General features: G+C 35.8%; 1 protein-coding gene across 6 annotated transcripts in view; it reads left to right on the plus strand.

Moving 5' to 3' along the window:
- Nucleotides 1-13,471, plus strand: part of SPICE1 (spindle and centriole associated protein 1) — a 50,637-nt gene that overhangs the window by 20,869 nt on the left and 16,297 nt on the right. For 4 of the 6 annotated variants that reach the window (XM_023623756.2, XM_023623757.2, XM_023623760.2 and 1 more), the window contains exons 5-11: nt 60-162; nt 959-1,065; nt 2,417-2,529; nt 8,664-8,806; nt 9,015-9,152; nt 9,505-9,770; nt 11,408-11,539. In XM_023623756.2, the coding sequence (XP_023479524.2) occupies nt 60-162; nt 959-1,065; nt 2,417-2,529; nt 8,664-8,806; nt 9,015-9,152; nt 9,505-9,770; nt 11,408-11,539 (1,002 nt within the window). The remainder of the gene's footprint in view (nt 1-59; nt 163-958; nt 1,066-2,416; nt 2,530-8,663; nt 8,807-9,014; nt 9,153-9,504; nt 9,771-11,407; nt 11,540-13,471) is intronic. The other 2 variants (XM_023623761.2, XM_070243816.1) reach the window with 1 other exon arrangement.

The following is a 13,471-nucleotide window of genomic DNA, read 5'->3' on the forward strand; positions in this document are numbered from 1 at the left end:
ATTGATAAATATTTATATTTTTTTCTGAATAATAATATTTATCATTAACCTGTGTCTAGATTCTTTCTGATCAATACCAGATGCAGGATGTTTTGGAAAAATCTGATCATTTGATGGCTGCAGCAAAAGATCTGTTTGTTGATTTTCCTCGTAGGCGCACAGGTAAAATATTCAATTCAAACAAAAGCTTCTTTTTGTTAACCGTAGCCCACAGCTAGCTATTTGGAAGAATTTGAAATCTTTTTTCAGGCATCTTATTATTTATATTACAAGTATTCTAAAGTAGATAGCATACAAATGTTAGGCATAGATTCATTATAATTTGTTTACTTTTCACTTAGAATATTAACTATTACAAGCTGCTTAGCTAAAGAAAGGTAAATTGTTATTACTTACTAAAATATTTTATGGTGAAATGTGTAAGATATTATAATTTAAAATGACAATTTTCAGTTTATTAATATTAAATTATCATATAATTAAAGTATCTGTTTATATGTAATTTGAGTAAAGCTTAATTTGAAACCTGAAACAACTTCAGTCTCTCTAAAAGGAACTTTGCCTCTTGTCAGATACACAGTGTTGTTCACTTTAATGTGGTTATAATCCATTGTTTATCTTAATCCCTAAAAACAGATCATTAGTTTTTCGTTCAAGATTTGAACCTGGGGTGGCCTCTTATTAGTGTGACTCTGGGCCAGTTGCTTCCCATCTCTGAGTTTCAGTTTACTGATCTGTAAAATATTAATAGTAACAAGCTCATGGGCTTTTGTGAGGGTAAAATGATTTATGTGAACGCGTTTAACACAGTGCCTGGTATAGTAAGCAGTATGTGAGTTGCTATTATTATGATTTAGGATTTTCATATAATGATACAAACCTATGGCAGTGTATAGTTCTTGTGAAGTCAATTTAGTTAAATGAAACAAAATCCTCATTACTTGTCTTCCTTGTGCAGCGTTTCCTAATGTAACAGTGGCTCCTGATTCCTCTCAAGGTCCCATCTTGGTAAATCAAGACCCTGTCACCCAGGCCATCCTCAGTGAGTCTGTTGTGGAGCCTCAGGTAATGTGCTCTGCTCACAGCCACGACGCTCATGCTGAAATTAAGTTTAAGTAGATGCAGGCATTGTGGTAGACGTTCCAGAAGCTTAACTATCAACAAATACCAAGTCGTGGCTGCTAGAATTGTTCTCGCTCAAGCGTATTGCATTTTCTGTGAGTAATGTTTGTACTAAATGAGATAGGACTGGACGACGATAGCTGACATTTATTGAGTGTTCACCTAGGAGGTAGGCACTATTATTATCCCCATTCAGCAGATAAAAAACTGAGGCTCAGAGAAATTAAGTGACTTGTTCAAGATTACATACATAGCTATTGGCATCAGAGATGGCATTCAGTCCAGGCTCCCTGGCTCCCTAAGACTGTGCCGCCGTCTGCCGGTTTGGAAACAGCAGGAAGTCTCTGCACTGCCCACTTTGGAGTCAGGTGGATCTGTGTTCATGTTCAGCTACTTACTAGCTGTTTGATCGTGAGTTGATTTCTTAAGGGCTCTGAGTTGGTTCAGAGTGTTTTTGTTTTTTTGTTTTTTGTTAAATAGAAATAGAACATACCTGCTACAGTTGTTGTGAGGATCAGCTGAGATAAGCTATGCAAAGTGCCTCGCATAATACCAGATTATAGTTCTTCATTAAGTGTTAGTCCCTTCTAATGTATTAGTATGTTGAAAAAGTAGCTACCCAGGAAACTTGGAATTTATTGACAGTCACGTGGGAAAATTATATTATAGTAGTAAAACATTAATTCGCTGTAGCCTAACCTAATTGGACCTCTTAATTAATCAAAATGTTGAGAATTTTGAGATAGAAAACATTTTTAAAAAGCCCATGAAGAATTTAATACTAAAATAAATACAACTTTTTAGGAATGACCAGGACTCAGTATCTGTTTAATGCAATTTGCTAAGTTGTTTGTATCTTCTATGAAACAAAGATCATCAGTTAGAGGGATGATCCTGGGAATTACAAAGTCAGAATCATAAAAGACATGACATGTGTACTCTTTTCTACTTATAAAGGCAATTAAGTAGAATGTTACACATATTTTAAATAGCCAAAACCCGTTAGCCACATTCCTAGCCGAAAACCATTTATGGTTTGGCACTTATTAAAAAGTTAGCTTTCAGATAGTCATAGTCTCTCACATTTAAATGTGGATGAGCTGAAGCCAGTAGAGAGAGAAGTTGAAGATAGAGGAGAGAGAAGGGGCTCTTCGTGGAGGAGAGAGGGTTTGGGTTCTAGAACACATGTGGAGGGATTAGCTTAGAAGGAGGGACCTCTCTTCTGTTATGAAAAAAAGAAGGAAAGGATGAATGTTTATATACACTTGCTACTTTTATTGCTGTTTTGAGACAGGCTCTTAATGAAGTCGATAATGAAGAAGAAGGAACTGTTAACAGCCAGTCAGAAGACAGTGAGAATGAATTGGATAACTCTGTTGACTCTCAGTCTAACATGAATACAGACAGGTATGTATATATGGCATAAATATCTACAGTGCTTCCCTTCTGTCCAAGAATTTCTCTTTCTTTTTTCCCCCAGCTTTATTGAGATATAATTGATATATAATATTGTGTAAGTTTAATGTGTACAACATGTTGATTTGATACACTTGTATGTTGCAAAATGATTACCACCACAGTGTTAGCTGTACCTCCATCACATCACATAATTACCATTTCTTTTTTGGGGTGAGAACAATTAAGATCTACTCACTCAGCAACTTTCAAGTATATAGTACAATATTATTAGCTATAATCACCATGTTATACGTGAAGTACAGTATGAAGTTATTCATCTTATAGCTGGAAATTTTTTCCGTTTTACCATCTCCCCATTTCCCCACCCCTAGCCCCTGGTGACCACCAATCTACTCTCTGTTTCTGTGAGTTTGACTCTTTAGATTTTCACATTAGTGATATTACACAGTATTAATATTCACTGCCTGACTTATTTTACTTATCACAATTCTCTCAAGGTTCATCCACCTTGTACAAATGGCAGGATTTCCTTCTTTCTCATGGCTGACTAATATTCCATTGTATGTATATATCACATCTTCTTTATCCATTCATCTGTTGACAGACACTTGGGTTGTTTCCATATCTTAGCTATTGTGCTTATGTAATGCTGCCATGAACATGGGAGTGCAGATATCTCTTCGAGATCCTGTTTTCATTTCCTTTGGATAAATACCCAGAAGTGAAATTGCTGCATTGTATGGTAGTTATATTTTTAATTTTTCGGGAACCTCCACACTTTTTTCCAAAGTGGCTGCACCAATTTACATTCCCATCAACAGTGCACAAGCATTCTCTTTTCTCCACATCCTCGTTAGCATTTATCTCTTCTCTTTTTGATGACAGTCATTCTAACAGGTGTGAGGTAGTATCTCATTGTGGTTTTGATTTTCATTTCCCTCATGATTAGTGATGTTGAGTACTTTTTTCATGTACCTGTTGGCTATTTGTATGTCTTCCTTGGAAAAATGTTCAGTTCCTCTGCCCATTTTTTTATTGGATTGTTTTTTGCTATTGAGTTGTATCAGTTCTTTATATATTTTAGGTATTAATCCATTATCTGATATATGATTTGCAGGTATTTTCTCCCATTCCATAGGTTGGTTTTTCATTTTGTTTACCATTTCTTTTGCTGTGCAGAAGCTTTTTGGTTTGATGTCGTCTCACTTTATTTTTGCTTTTGTTGCTTGTGCTTTGGTCATCAGATCCAAAAAATTGTTTCCAAGACCAATGCCAAGGGACTTTTTTCCCCCTATATTTTCTTCTAGGAGTTTTACATTTCAGCTCTTATGTTTAAGTCTTTAATCCGTTTTGAGTTAATTTTTGTGAATGGTGTAATATAGGGATCCAATTTCATTCTTTTGCACCTTTTTATCCAGTTTTCCCAACACCGTATATAGGAGCATTCAAGTTCTTTCCAGTGTTTTTCAATTACAAGAATTCTGTAGTGAATAACTTGTGCATATGTGTTTTTATATTATTGGAAGTCCATATTTGGAGTAAATTGCCAGAAGTAGGATTTTTGAGTTAAAAGGTAAATACTATGTAATTTTGTTAAAAATTGATGAAGTCTGCTTTATGGGGGTTGTAGTATTTTCCAGTCCCATTAGAAATATACAAGAGTGCCTACACCAGAGTGTGTTGTCAGACTTTTTCATTTTTGTTGATTTCATTCGTGAGAAATGCTATCTCAGTATAGTTTTACTTTGCATTTCTCTTCTGAGTGAAAATGCAAATCTTTTCATATATTTAAGGGACATTACAATGAATTGTCTGTTCATGTCTTTTATCTGCTTTTCTTTTAGAGTTTTGTTCTTTTTCTCTTAATTTGTGAGTGTTCTTTACATATTAAAGATATTAGCCTTTTATCTGTGTAATATGTTATATTTTCTCCCAGTTTGTTGTCTTTTCAATTTGCTGTGGCTTTTTTCTTTCCCTACCAAGTGAAAGATTTAAAAAACGTATATACAGTTTGAATTTATCATTCATTTTTGTTCTTTTAGATCTTGAGTCATACTCTGAAATTCTTTCCTAAAACTGATTTTAGAGGAGTTCACTCATGTTTTCTTCTAATACTCGTGTGCTTTTATTTTTTACATTTAGTTCTCTGATCCACTTAGAGTTTATTTCAGTATATAGTATGAGCTATGGATCCAATTTTTATCTTTTCCTAAATGGCAATCCAGTTGACCCAAAAGCATTTATTAAAAAGACTGTCCTTGGGGCTGGCCCCGTGGCCGAGTGGTTAAGTTCGCGCGCTCCGCTGCAAGCGGCCCAGTGTTTCATTGGTTTGAATCCTGGGCGTGGACATGGCACTGCTCATCAAGCCACGCTGAGGCAGCGTCCCACATGCCACAACTAGAAGGACCCACAACGAAGAATACACAACTATGTACTGGGGGGCTTTGGGGAGAAAAAGGAAAAAATAAAATCTTAAAAAAAAAAAAAAAAAAAAAGACTGTCCTTGCCCACTGACTTGAGATGCTACCTGTGTACATAAATCACCATGTGTACTTTGATCTGTTTCTGGACTTTCTATTCTAGTCTGCTGGCTTTGTTTCTCTAGTCATGCTCCAGCACAACACTGCTTTAATTAGAGGGAGTTTATAGTGTTTTAATAGACTTCTTTCATAGCCTTTTTTTCTTCAGTTTTCTTAATGATTCTTACATGTTTAATTTCCATATGAACTTTAGTATCAACTTATCTAGCTTCAAGGAAAAGCTTATTTGTATTTTTGTTACATTAATAAATTAACTAGAGAGAACTGATGTCTATTATGTTGTTTTACTATCTAAGAACAAAGTATGTTTTTCCATTTGTTGAAGTCTACTTTTCCGTTTTTGAAGAATGTTTTTCTCATATAGGTTTTGGTCATTTCTTGTTAAATTTATTCCTAAGTCTTTTTGTTTTTATGTTACTCTTTTATATGGGGTTTTCTCTTCTGTTACACTTTCTGACTAGTGTTTGTGAAGGCTAATGATTTCAGTGTGTTATCGGTATCCTGCTACCTTATTGAATCTTGGTTGAGTTAGTTTTAGCATTGACTTTCTAGGGTTTTCCAGATATTCTCTCATGTCTTCTGCAAATAGACATAGTTTTATTTGTTTTCTAAGTCTGGTTGGTTTCTTTTGTATATAGCAGTAACTATAAGACAGTGTTAAATAATAGTGGAAATAGTGAGCATCCTTGTGTTTTTCCTTATCTGTGAAAATGACTCTATTGTTTTCTCTTAAGTAAGGTGCTGGCTTCAGTACTGAGGGTTTGTTTGTTTTTTTTAATAATGCTAAGGAAATACCTATCAAATCCTATTTTCTTGAGTGTTTTTTTAAACCAGAAATTAAAACTGAATTTTGTCAAAGACTTTTTCAGATTCTATAGAGATAATCATATAAGTTTCCTGCTTAGATGTATTAATATGGTGTATTATATTATGGACTTCTTAATATTGAACTGTTCTTTCATTCTTGAAATAAATGCCACCTGGCCGTGGTGTATTATTTTCATTATTGTGGTGTTGAATGTTGTTTGTTAATATTTTATTTAGTATTCTTGCATTAATATTTATAAGTGATATTGTCTATAAATTTTTTACTATAAAATATCAGATTGAGGTAACAGTGTTATACTTGATTTCGTAAGAAGCATCTGGAAGGTTTCCTAATTGTTTAAGTCCTGGAACAATTTATATGGTATTGGGACCATATGTTCCTTGAAGGTTTGGTAGAAATCCCCTGTGAAACTGAGCCTGGTGCTCTTTTGTGGGGAAGTGCTGTAATAACTTTATTTCCTCTATGGAGTTTGGATTATTTAAGCTTTTTATATCTATTCAGGTCAATTTTGGTAAATTGTATTATACTGGTAAATTATATTATCCATTTCATCTGGATTTATCAGTGTATTTCCATAGACGTATGCGAATAATTTCTGTACTGCTAAAAAGTGTCTTCTGTTTCAGTGCTGATCTCCCCCTTGTCTTTTCTTTTGGTCCTCCCCCCTTTTTAAAATTAGGTTGGTTAGTGGTTTGTGTATTTTGTTAAATTTTCAAAGAACCTGAATTTTGACTTATTAATTAGAGCTACTATTTTTCTGATTTCTTCCTCATTGATTTTTTTTTTTAAAGATTGGCACCTGAGCTAACATCTATTGCCAGTCTTCTTTTTTTTCTTCTTCTTCTCCCCAAAGCCCCCCAGTACATAGTTGTATATTCTAGTTGTAGGTCCTTCTGGTTGTGCTATGTGGGGTGCTGCCTCAGCATGGCTTGATGAGCAGTGCCATGTCCACACCCAGGATCCGAACTGGTGAAACCCTGGGCTGCTGAAGTGGAGTGTACGAACTTAACCACTTGGCCATGGGGCTGGCCCCCACTCGTCAATTTTTGTTTTTATCTATATTTCCTTTCTTGTGCTTTCTTTTGGTTTACTTTATTTTTTCTAGCTTTTTGAGTTTGGGAATTTAGTACATTTATTTTCGTTCTTTCATTTTTAATTGATAAACATGTTTAAGGTTTTCAGTTTCCCTCTAATCACTGCTTTAAATATGCACTGTACATTTCGATATGTAATGTTTTGTTATTTTAGAAATTAGGTAATTTCAGTTTATATTTTCTCTTTTATCTAAGAATTATTTAATAGAAAGGTCTTTTTTAAGTTTTCAGATAGAAGAGCATCTTTGTTTTTTGTTTTGTTATTTCTAGTTTTATTACATTGCCTTCAGAGTGTGATTTGCAATATTTCTACTTGTGGTGCGATATTTCTACTTGTGGAACTTAATGTTTTCTTTGTGGCCTATTATACGATCAGATTTTTGTGAATGTTCCGTGTGTGCTTGAGAAGAAGGTATATTCTCTATTTATAAGGTATAAAGTTCTATGCATATATCCATAAGATCTACCACATTGATTATTGTTTACTTCTTCCATAGCCTTACTTATTTTTGCCCCTATGTTATATTGAGAGTAGTGTGTTATTTTACTATTGGTGTGTTTCTATCTATTTTTCTTTGCATTTGATGTTTCAGTATATTTAATTCTATTTGGAGTCAAATACCTCCATCCTTATGAAGGTGACTGTTGTATATTCTGGTACCTGGATGTCCATAAGTGTTCTATCTTCATTGTGAATTATGGCTTTTAGCGTTAAAAGTGTCCGTCACATTTGATGCTTTTTAGCTCCAGTTCTACTTTGTTTGATATCAGTGATGAAACCTCTGCTTTCTTCTTGTTTCTAATTGCCTCTTTCATCTTTGCTCATCCTTTTGTTTAGAGCCTTTGTTAATTATTTTGTTCTAGATGTATCTCTTGTATTCAACATAGAATTGGGTCTTGCCTTGTTAACCAATTTGAAGATCTTTTTCTTTTAATTGGTAAAGTCAGCTTTTAATATTTATTGATATGATTGATATTTTTGAAGTCAGCTTTGTCATTTTATAGTACCATGTGTATTATACATTTTACTTATCCATTTATGAGCTGGTGGACATTTGGGTTGTTTTCACTTTTTGGGCCCCCTACTTCATTTAAGTCTCAGGGCAATTGAGAAATAGACAAAGGAATCAGAGAGCTTTGGAGATTAAAATATCAGCTTTATCAGTGATAAAGATGATTACAGCAAAAGGCTCTTCCACCCCTACAGTGAAGCTCTTCTCGCTCCCTCTCCCCTGTCCCCGTCACACATTGGGCTGAGACTGCTCCAGTCACTTTACTTCAGCGATGAGCAGAGACTGTGCTCGGAGGATAGGCTCCATTGTAGGAGAGAGAGACCAGAAGGGACTAATCCATGTACTTTCTCTAGAGAAAGAAGGAGGAAGATGGAGCCCATACCACACAACTTCAGAAAGGGCAGAACACCTGCTTTAGGAGCCAACATGGCTGGGAAAGTAGGAGGGAGATGGAATGGTTCCTTCTAACACTAAAAAGACTTGGCACTTTAACTCTCTGTCTGTCTTATAAGTTAAAGCAAAACATGTTTTTCCTTTGATTATGAATTGTTAAAAAGTTTCTCCCAATCAAACATATAAGCAGTTGAAAAGTTTAAATGATAGCACTTATTAATTCTAATATAGCTTGTTGTCTCATAATTAATAGATTTCTCCACCAACTAAAGGAAGATAATTCTGAATTAATTAATAAACTATGGACTGAAATGCAGCAGAAAATAGCAACACAATCACAAATAACAACCCCTCCAAGAGCTCCTTCACCTGCCCCTCCGTCAGGGGAACAAAAAGGTTTGTTCTCATGTTGGATTATTTCTCACAGAGTTGTAGCTTGTTTTATTATGTTCTTTCTTAAACACAGTAATTTTTAAAGGAATGTTATTTGAGTTTTGGCTGTCGTGGCCTAATTGAGTAAAACATTGATTGACTTGTCAATTGATATACTTAAAAATTTTTTTTTGTTCACTTGAGATATTTTTGGAAATATTCTTCCTTTTAGCTGCTCTGAATGCTACCAATGCTGTCAAGAGAATCCACAGCAGGCTTCAACCTGAAGAGTCTACTGAAACTCTAGACTCTAGCTATGTTGTGGGACAAGTGCTGAACTCAAGGAAGCAAAAACAACTATTTAATAAAGGTTCATTCTCTTAATTTACAAAGATGAGTTATTAAACATGTAACTTGATACAGCTATCTTAGTCTCTTAGTAAATGTCTTTTCCCTTAAACTCATCCAGTTGGATCCAACTAAGTTAGAGTTTGTTGAATGGTAGCCAAGAAATGCCTTCTTTTATCCCGTGGAACTCAGTAGAAAGATGGTTCTATTACATTCATTATAGATAATATAAACCTGGTTTAAGCTGTATAGATATTTATGAGAAAATGGTGATAACTTCTATAAAACCTTTTAGAAATTGTGAACAACAGTCAAAGGATTTTCTAGTATAATCTTTCCTGGTCTTAAAATGGAATGACTTCTGTCATTGTCAGTGAAAAGAAAACCAGATTTGCATGCTCCTTCCAAGCAGAAGAAAAACATATTATCAGCCAACACAGCCTCTACAGACTTGCCAAATAGCAGTAACCCCAGCCTGGATGTCCTCAAACACTTGATCCGTGACGTGGAACACGAAGTGGAAGAATACGAGCGGTGGACAGGACGCGAGGTCAAGGGACCGCAGAGCAGTCAGGGTCTCACGGGCTTCACCCTGTCGCTGGTGAGCTCCCTCTGTCGCCTGACTCGGTACCTTAAAGAGGTGAGAGCATGGGGTTCCTAGAGTCTCCTCTTCAGAGTGCTGGCGGAAATGTGTGGGCTTTTTTCAATCTACACTTAATTTATTGCAACCTCCAAATAAAGCATAGTCAAATTAGAATAGCTTCGTTTAACTACCTCAGTTTCAGATTATCTGGAGTAAAGATTCATCCTCTTAGTTTCCCTCTACATCCTGATACAGGTAACATCAGATAAGTGATGTGGATTTTAATATGAGTTTTAGTAAAATATAGTTAGGTAAATCTGCTATAAATAAAATTATATCATGTACTAATAATCTTACCGTTGGGCAGTTATAGATTAATTAGAACTACCAAATGTGTCGTCATTCCACTGCTTTTCTCTGCTTTCTCCTGCCGCTTTAGTTCAGTTTGGAGACGTAGGTTAGGAAGATTCTTCATGTGATCCGTATGACCGGTGACAGGCTTTACTTCAGTGTCTGAAGTGGGAGATATTTTGTTGTTGTGAAAATGATTTATAAAACAAGCAAGAATGGTTTCTTTAATTCATTTGTGAGTAATACTCAGTCCTCAGAATGCTGTGGAATTAGAATTAACTTTGTATGTCATCTTTAAAAAAATCTATTTAATCGGTTATTTATTTTTGTATTGAAATTTGTTAAATATGGCAAAAAATGTTTAAGGAAAGTCTGTTATTAAAAAACGTTGATTTACCACTGAAAAGTTAATTCAAGTGTTTCAATTTCTTTGGAGCTGGCTTCCTAAATTGCGTTTTAATGAAAGATTTATTGTACTGTCAGACTTATGAAAGTGTTGACATTCAGGAATCTCCAGGGGTGTATCTCTGGCTCTCTGAAAGTATCACAGGCTTACAAGCAGGTACTTTTTAGTTAATCACTCACTTTACAAAGCTAACCTATTTACATCTGTTATCATTTATTTTAAATTTTATTTTTAAACTTAAGTTTTGAATTGGTGATACATTCACGTGGTATGAAATTCAAAGATACAGAATGGTGTATGAGGAAAAATACAATTCCCACTCTAACTTCCATTTAACCTATTTGTTTCCTTGCAGCCAACTATCATTACCAGACACCAGTGTATCCTTCTAGAGATGGTCTACATATAGTCAAGCAAGACGTATATGTTCTTCCCTGCACTTTCTTCTACGAAGATTGTGGTTATTTAATTCTGTATACCGTTCTGTTTATTATCTTCTATTTAAAGAAGGGAAGCAGATAAAGCACTACATTTTAATGAATTGTAAATCTTTTAGTAAAAATATTTCGGGGCCAGCCCAGTGGCGCAGTGGTTAAGTGCGCACATTCTGCTTTGGCAGCCTGGGGTTCGCTGGTTCAGATCCCGGGTGCAGACATGGCACCGCTTGGCAAGCCATGCTGTGGCAGGTGTCCCACCTATAAAGTAGAGGAAGATGGGCACGGATGTGAGCTCAGGGCCAGTCTTCCTCAGCAAAAAGAGGAGGATTGGCAGCAGATGTTAGCTCAGGGCTAATCTTCCTCAAAAAAAAAAAATTTCATTCTCATTATCGTCACATATATACCCTGTAAGTATTGTCTTCTTCGACAGCTTTGAGTAAAGACTTTAGTTTTCAAGCTATGATGCTACTGATGGGGGTTTATTTGATATGTTTTTGTAGAGTGAGCTCCAACTGCGTAAAGAAGTAGAGACAAGGCAGCAACTGGAACAAGTGTTAGGTGATCATCGAGAGCTCATTGATGCTCTGACAGCTGAAATTCTTCTTCTTAGAGAAGAAAATACTGCTACCCAGGTACTTGGAAGAGATCCCAGACGTTTCTGTGTTTAGTGGTATAAATCATCTGTAAGACTGTATGAGATTCTCTTCTAGTTGCCTTTGGTTTAGCTGTGCTGATGTGATGACTTGTCACTTCTTTATTATCATCAATGGTAGTGTTTATTGAACATTTATTATATTGGAGGTACTGTAGCTGAGACTTGAACATGAGTAGTGTATGGAATAAGTCTACTTACTATCTTTAAGGGACATGCTATTGAGTGGGGAAGACAGAATCTACATTTAAATGATAGCTACCAATACTTTAGCAGTTTATCCAAAATGTGAAATGAGTGCTGGATAGCTACTTTTAATTTCAAAGCAGCAGAGGATACCCTTTGAGGAAGCCTCCTGTAATCCTGTGCCATTTTGCCATTTAAAGTTGTTTATGGTATCTTCATAGTTATAAGTCCTCTGCCACTTGTCAGGCTAGGTGCTCCTCTTTTCTTTTTTTAAGACTTATACAGTATTTCTTCTAGAAAACCTTCCTGCCTCTGTGCTGCATTAAATATTCTGCCTTTGTGCACTTGTGACACCCTCTGGATATTGCTCTCATTGCGTTTACCAAGTTGTGTTATCCGTACGTGTGCACCTGCCTCCTAGACTGTGAGCTGCTTGAGGGCAAAGATGGTTTTATTCATCTTCTTGTTCTCGAATGGTGGTTATTGTTACTTTTATTTATCAGCCAAAAGAGACTAGAAAAGCAATAGTTAGTAGACAGTTGTGTTTGTGTCAATGGACATTAGATGTAAGACATGCAATTTTTTTATTTATACATATAGTTCACATACCATTTAACTCATTCTTTTAAAGTGTACAATCCAGCGTATTTTAGTATATTCACAGAGTTGTGCTCCAACTATTGTCTAATTCCAGAACATTTTCACCACTCCAAAGCAGAGCCCCATACTCGTCAGCAGTCACTCTCCATTCTCTCCTCCCCCCAGCCCCTGGCAACCACAATCCTACTTTATATTTTTATAGATTTACCTAATCTGGATAATTCATATAAATGGAATCATTCAATATGTGGTCTTTTATGTCTGACTTCTTTCACTTAGCATAATGTTTCAAGGTTCGTCCATGGTGTATCAGTACTCATTCCTCTTTATTATCCAATAATATTCTGTAATGTGGATATATCACATTTTGCTTATCCATTCATCAGTTGATGGACATTTGAGTTGTTTCCATTTTTTGTGTATTATGAATGAATAATGCTGTTATGAACATTCATTTACAAGTATTTGCGTGAACATATGTTTTCAATTCTCCTGGGAAAATGGGCAGTTTGAAATGTAGTTATTTGTTCACCAAATCTTTATTGCGCCCCTACTGTGGGCCTGGAAATACAGTAGTGAACAAAAAAGAAATCTTTGTCTTCATGGACCTTATATTCTAAATAAATCATTTAAAAAAAAGGTGAAGTATACAGAAGTTAGATGGTGATGGTGATATGTACTATAAAGAAAAATAAGACAAGTAAGAGGCAGAGGCGGTGCCTAGGTTGGGAGGTTGTACATGGACGTGACATTTGAGTGAAGGCCTGAAGGAGGTGAGGGAACAAGTAGGCAGATAGCTGAGAGAAGAGCAGTGCGGGCAGAGGAACAGCAAGTGTTAAGATCTTGAGGTGGGAGGGTGGTGTTGACTCAGAAAACCAAGGGGACCAGTGTGGCTGGAGTGGAGTGTGGGAAGGGGAGCACAGTAGGCAACGAGAGTAGATAAGCCAGATCATGTGGAGCCTTGCAGCTGGTGAGGACTTGGGCTTTTATGCTGAGTGAGATGGGAAACTGCTGAAGAGTGTTGAGTAGAGAAGAGATGTCATCTGATTTAGGTTTTAAGAGGATCACTCTGGGCTGCTATATTGAGACTAGATCAGAGATCACCACCCTTTCTCAGTTCATGGTG

This window comes from Equus caballus, chromosome 19 (assembly GCF_041296265.1).
Source record: "Equus caballus isolate H_3958 breed thoroughbred chromosome 19, TB-T2T, whole genome shotgun sequence".
NCBI classification, from domain to species: Eukaryota; Metazoa; Chordata; class Mammalia; order Perissodactyla; family Equidae; genus Equus; species Equus caballus.